This window comes from Pongo pygmaeus, chromosome 8 (assembly GCF_028885625.2).
Source record: "Pongo pygmaeus isolate AG05252 chromosome 8, NHGRI_mPonPyg2-v2.0_pri, whole genome shotgun sequence".
Lineage (NCBI taxonomy): Eukaryota > Metazoa > Chordata > Mammalia > Primates > Hominidae > Pongo > Pongo pygmaeus.
Window position 1 is genome coordinate 62038754 of NC_072381.2, and position 17715 is coordinate 62056468.

Below are 17715 nucleotides of genomic sequence, written 5' to 3' on the forward strand. Positions count from 1 at the left end.
AGCCCCGGTTCCCGCTCGCGCCTCTCCCTCCACACCTCCCTGCAGGGTGAGGGAGCCAGCTCCGGCCTTGGTCAGCCCAGAAAGGGGCTCCCACAGTGCAGCGGTGGCCTGAAGGGCTCCTCAAGTGCCGCCAAAGTGGGAGCCCAGGCAGAGGAGGCGCCCAGAGCGAGCGAGGGCTGTGAGGACTGCCAGCACGCTGTCACCTGTCAATTGCACTCTAGCCTGGGCGACTCTCCGTCTCAAAAAAAAAAAAAAAAAGAAAAAGAGGCGTCTGTGCCATCCTTAGGTGTACTTTCATTTTGGAGGAAGAGGGAAGGAAGACACAGGGAGAGGTGTCTGTTGTCTTCCTGAAAGCCAGTGAAGCAGGGTGTGATTATGTCTTAACCTTAAATCTGGATAAAGTCTCTTAAAGAGAGAGATTTGGGGTCCCTAAATTTCCCATTTCTGTCCCACTCCTGAGCTCTAAAAAAAGTTATGTCTGTGTGTATTTTCTTCTACCTTTGTTTACATCAAAGTAACATGTATGTGTTAAACATGCATTATGAACCACAGGCTCCTAATGAAAATCAGCTGTCTCTAAATAACTTCACCAGAACCCAATCCAACCAACCTTAAACCAATGCCTGGAGGCCACCATTTTCAACTATGTTAGCTGTTCCTTTGTTTGGCTACGTCCATATGTCTGATTAATGCTGCTAATCCTTGATTTATCAAGTTATCAATCTAGATGTTAAATCTTGCCTTTCTTTTTTGGCACATGCATATTTAGCACTTATATTTCCCACAGGTGAACATCCATTCTCCATACTTTTTCTCTCCTCAGCCTCGCAATAAATTTGCCTCATAATCTGTAGTTAAGTCAATAATCAGCATCAAAATAGTTTTCTGCAAAGCCAAATAGGGTGCTATTTTCATCAGTTCCAAAAAGTACATTTTTTTAACCTTGTAACATCTCTGAAATTTGGATGTTTTACAACTTACAGCTTGCTTTTTAATAAGCAACACATTTTTCCTCTTAAATAATGATATGTTTTGCTATTAAAGGTAACTTAAATTCAGTAAAATATGATAGGTATGGAAGCCTTTTCTTTCCAGTCATTTTTTTCTGGTTTTTCCTGGGTTAATACATCTCGAAGCTGAATATTGAATTTTCCCAAAGTTTTCCCAGATGTAGTAAATCATTCTCTGTGTTTAACCAAGTGCTTTCTCTTATAACAAACAATACAAAAGTTATCTTTTTCCAAAGGACACACTACCCTGGGTGCCATCTTTTCTTCCCCCGTCTGCACTGGTTACCACCTAAGCCTCCTCTCCATCCACCCACTAATGACACACCTCTCAGCCTTCCTTGAGTTGGAGCCCCTGTTTCTTTCTTGACCACTCCGCCATTTTGCAGCAGCATTTAACACTTCTCAGCTAAGAATGCATAGAGACAGTTTGAGTCTTGTCTGAAAATGTCTATATGCCACATTTACATGTAACTGCCAATTTAGCTAAGCACAGAATTTGATTAAAAATCATTTTCCTGCAGAATGTTAAAGACTTCCTTGTCTTCTGTCATCCAGAACTACCACTCTGATTCTCATTCTTCTGCACAAGGCATTTATTTTTCTCTCTGGAAGCCGCTGGAGTCTCTTTAACACCAATGTTCTGAACTTGTTAATATGATGTGCCTTGGTGTGGATTTTCTTGCATTGCTTGTGTTGGGCACTTGGGGGTACTTTCAGTCTGTAGTTTCTTATCTTTCCAGTCTAATACATCTTTGCTTAGCATTTCTTTGATAATTTCTTCTCTTCTAATTTCTTGTTTTTCCTTATAGAGCTCCTATTTGTCAAATAATGGTCTTCTTGAGTTGATCTTCTAACTGCCTTATCATTTTCCTCTCTTGCTTTCCATCTGTCTTTTTTATTTTTTTGAGACAGAGTCTCACTGTCGCCCAGGCTGGAGTGCAGTGGCATGATTTTGGCTCACTGTAACCTCTACCTCCCAGGTTCAAGCAATTCTCATGCCTTAGCCTCCCAAGTAGCTGGAATTACAGGCCCGCATGCCACCACACCTGGCTAATTTTTGTATTTTTAGTGGAGATGGGGTTTCACCATGTTGGCCAGGCTGGTCTTGAACTCCGGACCTCAGGTGATCCGCCCGCCTCAGCCTCCTAAAGTGCTGGGATTACAGGCGTGAGCCACCGCGCCCGGCTCCATCTGTTGTCTTTTTTCTTCTACTTCCTGGTTGATTTCATCGACTTTATCTTCCAAACCTTCTACTGAGTTTTTTATTTCTGCTATCACATGTGTATTTTCCAAGCTCTCATTCTTATTCTTTGGTTGTTCTTTTCTCTTCATTGCATCTTGCACTTGTTTTATGAATGCAATAACTCATTTCTCTGAGGATTTTAGGGCTTTTTCTTCCCACGTACTCTGATTTAGGTCTGTTTCCTAAGTGTGCGAGTGTGGTTTTTTTAAGTTTGTTTGATTTGGTGCCTGTCATACGTGTGAAAGGTTTTCCTCGGCTGTCTGATGTTCCCTGACTATTCATATTCAAGAGAGCAGGAAATATCTGAATAGGAAACTCAGAGAGCATGCTCCAGGCTTCATTGAGAGGAGGACTTTGCTCTAGGGCAATCGTAGGAGGAACCAGCCATGTTGCAGGACCCTCAGATGTAAGTATCTAGAGGCCCTTCCTCTGAGATTATTCAGTGTCTTCTCCTCTGTCCTTCCTGGGTGGTATCATCCCCAGCATTCCAGGAATTGGAGGGGAGCAGGCTGCAGGCAAGACTGCCTGCAGCAAGCCGGGCCCCTGGCCTGAGCCCCATGCTTCACAGAAACCCATGCTTTAAAGCACCCTCTTGTAAATTTCCTCCTCAAGTCTCCCCTCAGGAGTGGCCAGAAATAGCCCCCCAGAAATGGTTAAGGGCAGGTGGCGTTGTCCAGGTAAGGTGCCTCAGGCCCAGAATAGGTTCTACGTGAGCCCGACTCCCTGTTTCTTTCCTTCAGTGTGCTCTCTGACCATATCCCTCATCAAGGGATTGAGCAGATGTCCCAAGGAACTCCAGGATTCCTATTTATGAAGTCATCCTGGGCCCCAGTGCGGGGGTCCTGGTTCCAGAAGGGTAGCCTAGCAACCAGATGAACCCCTTTTGCCAGCACAGTATTTTTAGCACAGGATCACATGAGATTGGATCACCAGAATAGTGCTAAAAGGCTGATTTTATGTGACTCGGATTTTTAATATAAACAAAGACTGCACAAAGAAATATTTGCCAACTCTGTACACCCTAGGGGCAACCCTGGCTGCAGGTCCCACCATTCAGAGTTCAGACCTTAATCTCCCCGTTTCCCTTCTGCTCCCTTCACTCTGCCTGATACCCCAACACCCCAATGTTTCCCTTTCAGCTTTCCCTCTTCTTCTGGCCAGAGGGAGGGAGGTGGTAGCCTGGAAAAAAACAGATGAAAAAGTATTTGGTGAACAATTAGAAGAAGTCACTTACCTTCTTTAGCCCTTAATTCCCAACTCTTAAGAGAGTAGGTCATAAGGAAGTCGGAATTTTGTCTACTTTTAGCATTAAAAAATTAATCATTGAATTGGAGAACAGTCCCCAGTCTATGTCAGGTCAGAAGGAAAAAAAGTCTTGTCATTTTTAAAACGAAGGAGTAAAAATGCAGTTATCTCCTTTTATCTGCTTGTTGATCTATTGAAGTATACCAAAGGACCCACCCTTGACCCACTGGGGTCTTCTAGGCAGGAGCAGGTGTCAGGGAGAATACAGTCAAGGCCTGTCAGAGCCAGAGGGACATCAACTGCCTGCTGCCACTTCCTTGTGCAGATAAGGAGTGTATCAATTTGCTCAGGCCGCCATAACGAAGTACCACAGATTGAGGAGGCTTAAATGACAGAACTTTGTTTCCTCAATCATGGAGGCTGCAATCCAAAGTCAAGGTGTGGGAGGGTTGGCTTCGTGCTGAGGCCCTTCTCCTTGACTGGCTGCCTTCTTGCTGTGTCACTCACAGCCTTCCCTCTGAGTGTGTGCCCGTCTGTGTCCAAATCTCCGTTTTTATAAGGACAGCAGTCATACTGGAGTAGGGTCTAACCCACTCGATCTCATTTTAACTTCATTACCTGTGTAAAGACCTTATCTCCAAATATAGTTACATTCTGAGGTCCCGGGGATTAGGACTTCAACATATGGATTTTAGCGGGGACATATTTCAGCCCACAACAAGGAGATTGGAGCCCAGGAAATGACTGGCACACAGTGGATAAGTGTCTTGACTGGCCTATGGTGGATAAGTGGCCCTTAACCACCTCAGATTACAATGCAGTGTTCCTACTTCAACTGGCTGTGACTAAAAGGAAGCAGCAAGTTAAATTGTAGGGCCATGTTCAATCAGTTCTTCTTCACCTGGAGAGTAGGACACCACCCAGGGAGCCAGAGGCCTACAGCAACCGCCCATCTCAGAGGAAAATGACTGGCCATTTACTATGATAAAGGCAAGCTCTTCATAAGGATGGGGACGACAAAGGAAAACATTTTGCAACTACTGTTGCATTACATGTGGTCTTGCTAAAATAACGCTCAAAGCTGAAATTGCCTAAAAATTCTCATTGCTGTCACAACTATCAGAATTCTCTGACCCATCTGATACCACTGAAAGAAAAGCCCATTTTTCTGAGGTTTAGCAGCCAAAAGGCCAGGTACGCAAACACTCCCCTTCTGCCTAGGAATTAATCGCCTTGCTCTGGCTCCCCAAAGCCCTCTGAGCTGTCCAGCTTATTCAATCTCCCTTCTCCTCATAACCCATCAGTAACAGCACACCACAGGAACCCACGGAGGCCAGGGTCTGCCACAGTCCTGTGGAAAATGTCATCAAGACAAATGCCTTTTCTGGAAGATGAAAATTTGTTTAAAATCCTAGGCCCCCTAAGCAACTGAACAGACCTTTTTTTGGCCAAGGGGACCCGTGAGAAACTTTAAAAACTGAGTTCCCAGCCATGATGGGAGAGGAGATCAGACTTGCCTCGGTAACCACCATTAGGCTTTCTTCCCTAAGGATTAAACAGAAACCAGCCCTTTTGAAAGACTGATATCAACCAACAGCCTGATGGGGCCGCTCCCTTTTCATGGTTTTGACACAACAACTGACCAGCCTTCCTTCCTGATAAGAGACCACTGACCACAGAGTAGTTCTGGAGAGTCTACAGAGGATGTACCCTAAGGGCCTTCACGCCCTCTGCTTTGCCTTTTGATGTATAGGGTCTAATTGTAGTATGTAGACTCAGCTAACCTGGTCAGCATAAACTCCTGTCTCATTCTTCCCTGCCTCAAAGTGCCTGCTACCAGCTTCTGACCAGAAGCTGGGCTTCCCAGCCTGTCAAAATAGCCACCTGCAGGCTGCAACCCTTTATGAGATATAAAGCTCCCCTTTCCAAATTTATGAACCTCATCATTTTTAAGGTGACGAAGGCATCCTCATTTTTGTTGTTAGTCTGGCCCCAATAACACCACAGTGAGCTGATGCACTCCAAAAAGGCAGAACCAAACCTATGCTGTTCATTCCTCCATTGCCAGCTCACAGCACAGGACATAGCAGATATCAGGTGCTCCATAAATGCTGACCAGAGAAGTGCATGAGTTATCAAACAGGTAAAGAGAAGACAGGGTTTCTGATGATCCCCTGGAGGGACAGGGTACACCACATCATGTTGTTTTGTCGGTGTCAGCCTTGCCTAGAGAAGTTCTGGTAAAGTCTAAAATTTTCAAGAGAAAATTGAGAAGTAGAAAATTTTCCCACCACTTCTAATCTATTGGAAATACAGCAGTAATCATTTCTAAAGTTGTATAGGAGTTCATTAAGTGGCCAAAATGAACTCCAAACTTAAAGGAGAAAAAAAAAAGGGAGTGGCCTTGAATAGAAAATGGAAAAAAATTAATAAACAGCTGAACAGAATCAACCATGTGTGTTCCTTAAGAGTAAAACCGGGAAGAGGTGGGAGTGGGAGGAGGGAGGAAGATGCAAGCAGAGAAGGAAGGTCACAGGACCTCGGGTGGAAGAACAGCACAGGATGTTTATTGAGCCGTGTTCTGTGGTCTTGAACAGAAGGAGAAATGTCCAGAAGCAATTTTAGGAGTTAAGAAAGCATGGGGGAAATAAATGCAAATTTTATCTGGCCTCAGGATCTCCTTTTTTCTAAAGGAACACTTTTATATGCATGTAAATTATGTTCAAATGGCACCAGCCACAGCAGAATGGTTTTTAAAAACCGGTTTCCCTTTGAAGCAATTGTGAATGGAAGTTCACTCATGATTTGGCTCTCTTGTTTGTCTGTTATTGGTGTAAAAGAATGCTTGTGATTTTTGTACATTGATTTTGTATCCTGAGACTTTGCTGAAGTTGCTTATCAGCTTAAGGAGATTTTGGGCTGAGACAATGAGGTTTTCTAGATATACAATCATGTCATCTGCAAACAGGGACAATTTGACTTCCTCTTTTCCTAATTGAATACCCTTTATTTCCTTCTCCTGCCTAATTGCCCTGGCCAGAACTTCCAACACTATGTTGAATAGGAGTGGTGAGTGAGGGCATCCCTGTCTTGTGCCAGTTTCCAAAGGGAATGCTTCCAGTTTTTGCCCATTCAGTATGATATTGGCTGTGGGTTTGTCATAGATAGCTCTTATTATTATCCAATTTACAAGGGACGTGAAGGACCTCTTCAAAGAGAACTACAAACCACTGGTCAATGAAATAAAAGAGGATACAAACAAATGGAAGAACATTCCATGCTCATGGATAGGAAGAATCAATATCGTGAAAATGGCCATACTGCCCAAGGTAATTTATAGATTCAATGCCATCCCCATCAAATTACCAATGACTTTCTTCACAGAATTGGAAAAAACTACTTTAAAGTTCATATGGAACCAAAAAAGAGCCCGCATCACCAAGTGAATCCTAAGCCAAAAGAACAAAGCTGGAGGCATCACGCTACCTGACTTCAAACTATAAGGCTACAGTAACCAAAACAGCATGGTACTGGTACCAAAACAGAGATGTAGATCAATGGAACAGAACAGAGCCCTCAGAAATAACGCTGCATATCTACAATTATCTGATCTTTGACAAATCTGAGAAAAACAAGCAATGGGGAAAGGATTCCCTATTTAATAAATGGTGCTGGGAAAACTGGCTAGCCATATGTAGAAAGCTGAAACTGGATCCCTTCCTTACACCTTAAACAAAAATTAATTCAAGACGGATTAAAGACTTAAATGTTAGACCTAAAACCATAAAAACCCTAGAAGAAAACCTAGGCATTACCATTCAGGACATAGGCATGGGCAAGGATTTCATGTCTAAAACACCAAAAGCAATGGCAACAAAAGCCAAAATAGACAAATGGGATCTAATTAAACTAAAGAGCTTCTGCACAGCAAAGGAAACTACCATCAGAGTGAACAGGCGACCTACAAAATGGGAGAAAATTTTCACAACCTACTCATTTGACAAAGGGCTAATATCCAGAATCTACAATGAACTCCAACAAATTTACAAGAAAAAAACAACCCCATCAAAAAGTGGGCGAAGGACATGAACAGACACTTCTCAAAAGAAGACATTTATGCAGCCAAAAAACACATGAAAAAATGCTCACCATCACTGGCCATCAGAGAAATGCAAATCAAAACCACAATGAGATACCATCTCACACCAGTTAGAATGGCAATCATTAAAAAGTCAGGAAACAACAGGTGCTGGAGAGGATGTGGAGAAAGAGGAACACTTTTACACTGTTGGTGGGACTGTAAACTAGTTCAACCATTGTGGAAGTCAGTGTGGCGATTCCTCAGGGATCTAGAACTAGAAATACCATTTGACCCAGCCATCCCATTACTGGGTATATACCCAAAGGACTATAAATCATGCTGTTATAAAGACACATGCACATGTATGTTTATGGCGGCACTATTCACAACAGCAAAGACTTGGAACCAACCCAAATGTCCAACAATGATAGACTGGATTAAGAAAATGTGGCATATATACACAATGGAATACTATGCAGCCATAACAAATGATGAGTTCATGTCCTTTGTAGGGACATGGATGAAATTGGAAATCATCATTCTCAGTAAACTATCGCAAGGACAAAAAAACCAAACACCGCATGTTCTCACTCATAGATGGCAATTGAACAATGAGAACACATGGACACAGGAAGGGGAACATCACACTCTGGGGACTGTTGTGGGGTGGGGGGAGGGGGGAGGGATAGCATTAGGAGATATACCTAATGCTAAATGACGAGTTAATGGGTGCAGCACACCAGCATGGCACATGTATACATATGTAACTAAACTGCACATTGTGCACATGTACCCTAAAACTTAAAGTATAATAATAAATAAATAAATAAATAAAAATAAAAATAAATTTTAAAAAAACCAGTTTCCAGCTGTCTCTATCTTCAGAGTTCCCTCTGTAACCCAATATAAAGATTCTGGGATTTTTTTTTTTCCATTTTCAGAATGCAGTTGTCATTATTACCTTTTCCTTGACCTGGAGAATTAGTAGAACCTGCCTACATCCTCAACATGAGCTGCCGAAAGTGAGCCCAGCCCATCTCTCTCCATCACCAGGCTTTTCACCCAAGCTCTCACCTCTCCTCCAGCCTCCACCTATCTCCCTTCTCTGTGGGGTAAAAATCCCTCAATGCAGTCAATCTAAGCACTTTCTCTTTCCTGCAAACCTGCACACCCTCCCCAGCTCCCCATGGTGGGAGGGTGCTGCCATCTCCCCATCTTCCAGCCTGGGACTTGGATGCCTTTGCTCTTTGCTTTCCCTCATCCCAACATCTAATTGATGCCAAGCCCTATTGATTTCACCACCACCATTTTGCTATATCCATCCCCTTCTCTCCTTCCTCGTTGTCATAGACTCTGTCCAGACCCTCACTCATCGGCCTTGACCATTGCAAAAATCTCCTAACTAGTCTCTTGCCTGAAAACTCATCACTTGAATCACATCATTGCCATCAGTTGTGCTCCTAAAACTTGATCTGACCACATCCTTCTTTGTATCAAGATCCTGCTTTGCCCACAGAGGAAAGTCCACCCCCTTAATGTAGCATTTAAGAGCTCCACACCCTGCCTCTTATCCAGGCTTATGTCTGGCTTCATCCATCATGAACTTTTTATCTCTCCTTCCAGCAGACCATTCATCATTCCACAGCTCTCCTTTCCATCTCTTGTGCTTGCTCAGGCCCAGACCTCTAAAGTTACTCCTCTGCCCTCCATTATACTCCCCGGGGTGTGGTTGGGACTAAGGGTTGCTCGTGGAGTTGTCTCTCTCTCCCCTGGCATCCTGTAAGCTTTTGAGAGCTGGTAGTTTATTTCTCCCCTCCTCCCCCACAACAAACAGCCTCCCCTTAGGTTCTCAGGAAAAAAGAAAGTATTAAATGAAGGTTGTTGGTACGTTCCTACAAAAAAGACTCAGAATGTTAGAACCCTACTGTTGAAAGACACAATAAAAATTATCTCACTTTGGAAAGTTGAGATGGGTGGATTGCTTGAGCTCAGAAATTCCAGATGAGCCTGGGCAACATGGCGAAACCCCATCGCTACAAAAAATAAAAAATTAGCCAGGCATGGTGGTGCATCCCTGTAGTCCCAGCTACTTGGGAGGCTGAAGTGGGATGATGGCTAGAGTCCAAGAGATGGCAGTTGCAGTGAGCTGAGATTGTGCCACTGCACTGTGGCCTGGGTGACAGAGCCGGACCCTGTCTCAAAAAAAAAAAAAAAAAAAAGAAAGAAAAAAATTATCTAAGCCCATCTCTAACCCAATGCATAAATCCCTTGGTGAAGCTGTTTTTGGTTGTCTACTGCTGAGTAACAAATTACCAGAAAATTCCGTGGTCTAAGGCCGGGCATGGTGGCTCACATCTGTAATCTCAGCACTTTGGGAGGCCGACGCAGGCAGATCACGAGGTCAGGAGATTGAGACCGTCCTGGCTAACATGGTGAAACCCGTCTCTACTAAAAATACAAAAAAAAGGGCCGGGAACTGTGGCTTACACCTGTAATCCCAGCACTTTGGGTGGCTGAGACGGGTGGATCGCAAGATCAGGAGATCAAGACCATCCTGGCTAACACGGTGAAACCCCGTCTCTACTAAAAATACAAAAAATTAGCCAGATGTGGTGGTGGGCACCTGTAGTCCCAGCTACTCGGGAGGCTGAGGCAGGAGAATGGCATGAACCTGGGAGGTGGAGCTTGCAGTGAGCTGAGATTGCGCCACTGCACTCCAGCCTGGGAGACAGAGCGAGACTCTGTCTCAAAAAAAAAAAAAAGAAAAAGAAAATTCAGTGGTCTAAAAAACTACCATTTTATTTGTGTATGATTCTGCAGGTTAATAATTCAGGAAGGGCTTGGCTGGGTGGCTCTTCTGTACCACGTAGTATCAATTGAGGTCAATCACTTGGTTGGGGTCATTCACTGGGACGGGCTGGCAGAACCAAGGCTTCACTCATGTGTCTGGTGCATCAGTGCCCCTCCATGTAGCCTCTTCCTCTCCGCATAGCTAACTTGGGTTTCCTTACAGTGTGTAGTGTAGGGTAGTAGGGATTCTTATAGGACAGCTTCCAAAAATGAGCATTGCAAGAGCGGGAAAAGTAGAAACTTCAGCTCTCTTATAGTCTTTCCTCAAAAGTTATATCAGTCCGGGCTCAGTGGCTCATGCCTGTAATTCCAACTCTGGGAGGCTGAGGCAGGCAGATCACTTGAGGTCAGGAGTTCGAGACCAACTTGGCTAACATGGTGAAACCTGTCTCTACTGAAAATACAAAAAATAACTGGGTGTGGTGGTGTGCACCTGTAATCCCAGCTACCTGGGAGGCTGAAGCAGGAGAATCACTTGAACCCAGGAGGCAGAAGTTTCAGTGAGCCAAGATCATGTCACTGCACTCCAGCCTGGGCAACAGAGTGAGACTCCATCTCGGATTAAAAAATTAGAAAGTTATATCAGTCATTACTACTGCATTCTACACATCACAGCTAGTCATAAGGCTGACGCAGCCAAAAGGGGAGGGGGAATAGATCCTACCTCTCAAAGGGAGGAGGGGCAAACAATTTGCCGCAAATCCCATTTAACCTACCACAGAAACCTTTCAGATCATGTTTTAGCCTAGGCTTAACTATTTCCTGTGATGAAGAGTTCCACACAGCAAAAGGGCAGTGCACTTACAGGCAGAGCGAACAGAAGATATCTCAGCTCATGAAACTGGACCATTCAACTGCACAGTACTTGTTCTAATGTTGCTAACAGATACTGCCCTAATGAGCCTCTCCAAGGCATTTCTGAGACTCTTCAAAATGAAGACATACCAAATCAGGATTACTATTTCTAATGAAGTTTAAACATTCACATTTATCAAATTAATATTTGAACCAAAACAAACACATAATAATCATAACCTTCCTTGGCAATAACATCCACAGCCTGTGGTTGAGCCCCTCAGTGAACCTGAGAGTCTGGCCAAATGGCCCTAGTGATCCTTCAGGAGCCCTAGCATAGAACATCCCACAATTTCTCACCCACTCTATCACTGAGGTTCTCAAGGAGACCATTGACCGGAAAACCTCTACTCATACCTTAATCCCTTCATGATCTCCTTGTGAGCTGAGCCCCAGGACTCCAGCTCCACAGAGCCACTCTTCCAGTATCTGGAGCTCAGCCCCCATGTGGGAAAGAGGAAGGCCAGAAATTAGAGCAGGTGCTTTCACGGTTAGGAGAGACATAAAAAGAATTGGTTTTCTTCCCGAGCAGACTTAAATAATCATATGCAAAACCCAGCAACATAAACTAAGTATCTCTCCACTGTGAGTTGGACTTGAAATACTATTATGGAGTTATTGTTCATTTCAATAGGTGTGATAATGACTTTTGTGGCTGTGGAGGGAAATGCCCTTCTTCATAGGAGATGCATTTTGAACTTCTTAGGTTTTGATCAGGAATCTGCAAACTAAGGATCCTAGGCTGGAGTGCAGTGGCTCAATCTCCACTAGCTGCAACCTCTGCCTCCTGGGTTCAAGCGATTCTCCTGCCTCAGCCTCCTGAGTAGCTGGGATTACAGGCCTGGCTAATTTTTGTATTTTTTAGTATTTTGTATTGTTAGTAGTTTCACCATGTTGGCCAGGCTGGTCTCGAACTCCTGACCTCAAGTGATCCACCCGCCTCAGCCGCCCATAGTGCTGGGATTACAGGTGTGAGCCACCATGCCCAGCCCACATCCTTTTGTTTCTAAATTGTCGGTAGCTGCTATTGTGCTACAACAGCAGCTGAGTAGTTGTGTGACAGAGACAGTTGGCTCCCAAAGCCTAAAATATTTACTATCTGGCCCTTTACAGAAAATAGTTTGCCAACCCCTGGGTTAGAATATCGTCATCCATGACTTCCTTTAAAATTGTTTAGTAAAACAATAGCAACAACAAAGTGTATATGAGTGTGAGTGAGCATATAAATATTTTCCATTTAAATTCACCAACTATTAATATTTTACCATATTTGCCAGAGAGAGAAGGCAAATGTGGTAAAATGTTAATAATTGGTGAATTTAAATGGAGAATATATGAGTATTCATTTTATTTTTTCTTTCAACTTTTCTTCATGTTTGAAATTTTAAAAAAATAAAATGTGTGGATGGTACATACTGTTTCCAAATACTGTTTTCCACATTATACTCCATTTAAAAACTCACAAGAGGCCAGGCATGGTGGCTCATGCCTGTAATCCCAGCACTTTGGGAGGCCAAGGTGGGTGGATCACTTGAGGTCAGGAGTTCGAGACCAGCCTGACCAACATGGTGAAACCCCATCTCTACTAAAGATACAAAAATTAGCTGGGTGCGGTGGCGGGTGCCTGCAATCCCAGCTACTTGAGAGGCTGAGGCAGGAGAATCACTTGAACCTGGGAGGTGGAGGTCTCAGTGAGCCGAGACTGCGCCATTGCACTCCAGCCTGGACGACAAGAGCGAAACTCTGTCTCAAACAAATTAATTAATTAATTAATAATAAAAACTCAGGAAAATCTGCTAAAAAATTTACAACTCATGGGAAGATTAAATAAGGAGATTAATAACACTCATGGAGGATCACTAGGGCCATCTGGCCAGACCCTCAGTTTCACTGAGTGTCTCAACCACAGGCTGTGGATCCAAATATATAACTAGCAAGTGCAATAGTTTTTAAAATAATGGGTACAATCTTATTCACAATAGCAACAACGAATATTAAACCTAAAGTTTAACTAAAAAAGAAATGTATGGCCAGGTGTAGTGGCTCACGCCTGTAATCCCAGCACTTTGGGAGGCCAAGGTAGGTGGTTAGCTTGAGCTCAGGAGTTCAAGACCAGCTGGGCAACATGGTGAAATCCTGTCTCTACAAAAAATACAAAAATTAGTTGGGTGTGGTGGCACGCCTGCAGTTCCAGCTACTTGGGAGGCTGAGGAGGGAGGATCACTTAAGACCAGGAGACAGGGGTTACAGTGAGCTGAGATTGTGCCACTGCACTCCAGCCTGGGCAACAGAGTGAGACCCTATCTCAAATAAAAAGTAAAAACAAATGTGGAGCATTTAAAGAAAATAAATTTTACCAAGTTCCAAAAAATAGAAGCATATAGGTATATAGATAAAAGTTATTGAGAAAATTTGGGATTAGGTGGTCAGCACTTTTAAAGGTATTTTAAAAAATTAACAAAGACAAAAAGAACCTTTGAATAACATATATTTCTGAACAAGAAGATTCAATGATTCAATATTGTAAAAATGTTCATTTTTCACAAAGACAGCTATAAATTGATGCAATTCTAATGAAAATCACCGAGGTCTTTGTTGCTAAGAGGGTGGGAGATAATGACAAAATAATTCAAGTTTCCCTGGCAGAAAAAAAAATGGGTGAGATTAGCCAAGGACATTTTGGAAATGAAGAGTAATGGTAGGGTTCTTACCTTAACAGATGTTAAAATTTATTTTAAAGCTACAATAATTAAACAATTAAGTCTGTCTCAGGAATAATAAATCAGAGAAGAAAAATCCGCAAAAAGGCCCACAAGTAAGTAACAAGTAAGAATCCAATCAAGGCAGCAAGTCAAATGAGAAGGGAAAAGACAGATTACATAATAAATAATATGGGGACTACTGGCTCCCATTTGGAAGAAAATAAAGCAAGAGCCCTCTATTACACCACCCTCCAAAGTGAAGGAAAACTAGTTGGAGAGAAATAAAATCAGGAAAGACATATAAACAATGTAGATTTTTATAAGCTTGTGATGTCACAGATCCTTCTAAGCATGAAGCAAATAATGAAAAAAAATAGACTGATAGATTTAGCCAATTAAAAGTTTAATCCTATGTACATCTGAAAATACGGAAACCAAATTTAAGAAAAAAAAACACGGATAAAAATATTTGCAACATACATGATCTGAAAAGGCCAACGTTGGTCGGGCGCGGTGGTTCACGCCTATAATCCCAGCACTTTGGCAGGCTGAGGTGGGCAGATCACAAAGTCAGGAGTTCGAGACCAGCCTGGCCAACCTGGTGAAACCCTGTCTCTACTAAAAATACAAAAATTAGTCGGGCATGGTGGCGCACGCCTGTACTCCCAGTTACTTGGGAGGCTGAGGCAGAAGAATTGCTTGAACCCGGGAGGCAGAAGTTGCAGTGAACCGAGATTGCGCCATTGAACTCCAGCCTGGGCAACAAAGTGAGACTCCGTCTCAAAAAAGAAAAGAAGAGAAAAGGCCAATGTCCTCACTATCTAATTAGTATAGGGGAAAACAAAGTTTTAAAATTTTTTAAATGGGAAAATGCCATGAGTATATTGACAACTTCAAGACTCTGCACACACATAACAACTCCATCACACTCTGGCCATGGCTTCTAGCAGCATAAGGTCATGTCCCTAGGTGACTCTAGACCTCCATTAAAAAGCTCAATGTTACCAGAAAAACCTACTATTTGTTCTAACCAGCACCTGTCAATAGACCAATAACTCTATCCTAGACCACAAAATGTGACTATATCATCTCCTTGAATCCTCATAAATATTTCCAGAAGAGTGTTATTATTACCTGAATATTATGAAAAAGGAATGTTCTAGGCCTCATTTCTGGACCGGTGGTTTGGGATGCAAAAGGCCCCGGTTCTGATTCTGACTCTATCCCTAACCACTACTACATGTGAACTTGGCCAAGTCTCTTCTGTCTGACCCTCAGTTTCCTCATCTGTAAAATAAGAAGTGGATTGGCCTGGCCGGGAGCGGTGGCTCACGCCTGTAATCCCAGCACTTTGGGAGGCTGAGGCGGGCAGATCACGAGGTCAGGAGATCGAGACCATCCTGGCTAACACGGTGAAACCCCGTCTCTACTAAAAATACAAAAAATTAGCTGGGCGTGGTGGTGGGCACCTGTAGTCCCAGCTACTCGGGAGGCTGAGGCAGAAGAATGGCGTGAACCCGGGAGGCGGAGCTTGCAGTGAGCCCAGATTGCGCCACTGCACTCCAGCCTGGGCGACGAGCGAGACTCTGTCTCAAAAAAAAAAAAAAAAAGAAGTGGATTGGCCCAAATGGTGTATCAAGGTCCTTCCTGCTCAGACATGACAGATTTCTCATAAAGCACCCAGTACCAACCAATGGCCAAGGATTGATCCAAACCAGAGGCCAGCTCCAGTGGTCTCAGGGGTTAATCAGGTGGCCACACACAGGGGCCCCATGCGCTGGCTCACCTTGAATTCCTCGTGGATGCGTTCCTCCAGGACTTTGGCAGCCTTGCGATCTTCCATCTCCACTTTCCACTTCTCCGCCAAGATCCGGGCTTTCTCATTGGCCAGAGCATCCCGGAACTTCTTGGTGATCTCTGCCTCCTTCTGTCTCCTACCAAGAGAGCACCACAGGTATAAGCTTGTGTGAAAAACTGAAGGACCACATAACAATAGAACTTGAAATAAAAACAATGAGCAATTTTTCCTTGGTCTATCAGAATTCAGTGTTGGCAAAGACAGGGAGAAATAGGCATTCTCACGCATGGGAGTGTAAATCGGCACAATTGTTCTAGAAGCCAGGAAAACTATGCTAGAAACCCCATTTCCTAGATTTTCTACACTCACTCAAGCATACAAGGATACATGTAGGTCAGGCATGGTGGTGCGTGCCTGTAATCCCAGCATTTTGGGAGGCAGTGGCAGGAGGATCGCTTGAGGCCAGGAGTTCAAGACCAGCCTGGGCAACATAGTGTAACACCGTCTCTACTAAAAATTTGAAAAATTAGCCATGTCTGGTGGCATGCACCTGTGTCCCAGATACTCAGGAGGCTGAGGCGGGAGGATCACTTGAGCCCAGGAGATCAAGGCTGCAGTGAGCCTTGATCATGACACTGCACTCCAGCCTGGGAAACAGAGTGAGACCCTGCCTCAAAAAAAAAAACACAAAATGATAAATAAATTCATAAGTAAATAAAACAAAGATGCATGTAAAAGATGCTTGTCAGATTATTTTTGTAATATTAAAAATGGTGAACAACCCAAATGTCCATCAATAAGACCAATAAGTTGGGTTTCTCATATCATATAATAAATACCTGTACCATATAGTAATCTGAAGTAGCATTTTGGATCTATAAATCAATTTGTCAAGGTGTGAATAAAACAATTTACAAAGCATGTATTAACTAAACATTCACTGTGGTTACATTAGGTGGTGGGTGTGAGTTGTTCTTTATTTTGTATAGTTTTCAGTGTTGTTTACATGATTTTAGAATTTTTCAATTAAAATACCATCAGTAAGGCTGGGCGTGGTGGCTCACGCCTATAATCCCAACACTTTGGGAGGCCGAGGTGGGTGGATCACCTGAGGTCAGGAGTTTGAGACCAGCCTGGCCAACATGATGGAACTCCATCTCTACTAAAAATACAAAAATTAGCCGTGCATGGGGCTAAGCATAGCTTCCATGCCTAGGCCCCACCCAACACCCCATAGCACCCCTCACCAGAGCTCCTCAGCTTCCCTCTGTGCCTGCAGCCGCGCCCTCTCTGCAATCAGCTCCTCAGAGATCTCTTCGTAGGGCTTGTCACCAGGGCCTTCTCCCATGATCCAGACCCAGACCTCGCCATCTGCCCCTAGGAGCCATTGGATGTGCTTGTCACTCGCTGCTTCACAATAGAAGAAGGAAGAAGAAACGAGTTTGATTTCCAGTCAGTAAGGAATGACCTAAGCTGCCCAGTGGTACACAACCATCACATCACTCTACAGAACATTGTCATCCACAAAAAGAATGCCAGAGAGACACTGGCCTGGGGGCAGGTCCACAACCATCTCCCACTCTCTATTCCTCTAGGGAGAAACGCAACAGCCACACCAGCCTGCAGGGGTGGGCGTCCAAGACTGAGCTCTCCTTCCATCTCCAGCAGAGAGAATGTACAGTGAAAAGGAGGCCGAGCATGACTAGCTCCAACTTACTCCAAACCTCCCGGCCCCTGCAGTGATATCTTTTAGGTTAACTGCTTTTGCCTACCTCCGCACATAGGCCGAGCTAACAATGGGAGGAATTTAGTGTATAGTTTAACTGTAAAGCAAGGATGATAATAGCCCCTCCCCAAAACGAACCCCCCAGGAGACAAAGGGGGTATACACACAAGTAACAATGTCACGTTAAAAATTTATAAGAGCATTG

General features: G+C 43.7%; 1 protein-coding gene across 2 annotated transcripts in view; it reads right to left on the reverse strand.

Annotated features, from left to right (window-relative positions):
* The window catches only part of SH2D4B (SH2 domain containing 4B), a 108528-nt gene that overhangs the window by 59933 nt on the left and 30880 nt on the right, over positions 1-17715 (reverse strand). For both annotated transcript variants that reach the window (XM_054435837.1, XM_054435838.1), the window contains exons 2-3: positions 17032-17194; positions 15773-15920 (exon numbers count right to left, since the gene is read on the reverse strand). In XM_054435837.1, coding sequence (XP_054291812.1) covers positions 15773-15920; positions 17032-17194 — 311 coding nt within the window. The remainder of the gene's footprint in view (positions 1-15772; positions 15921-17031; positions 17195-17715) is intronic.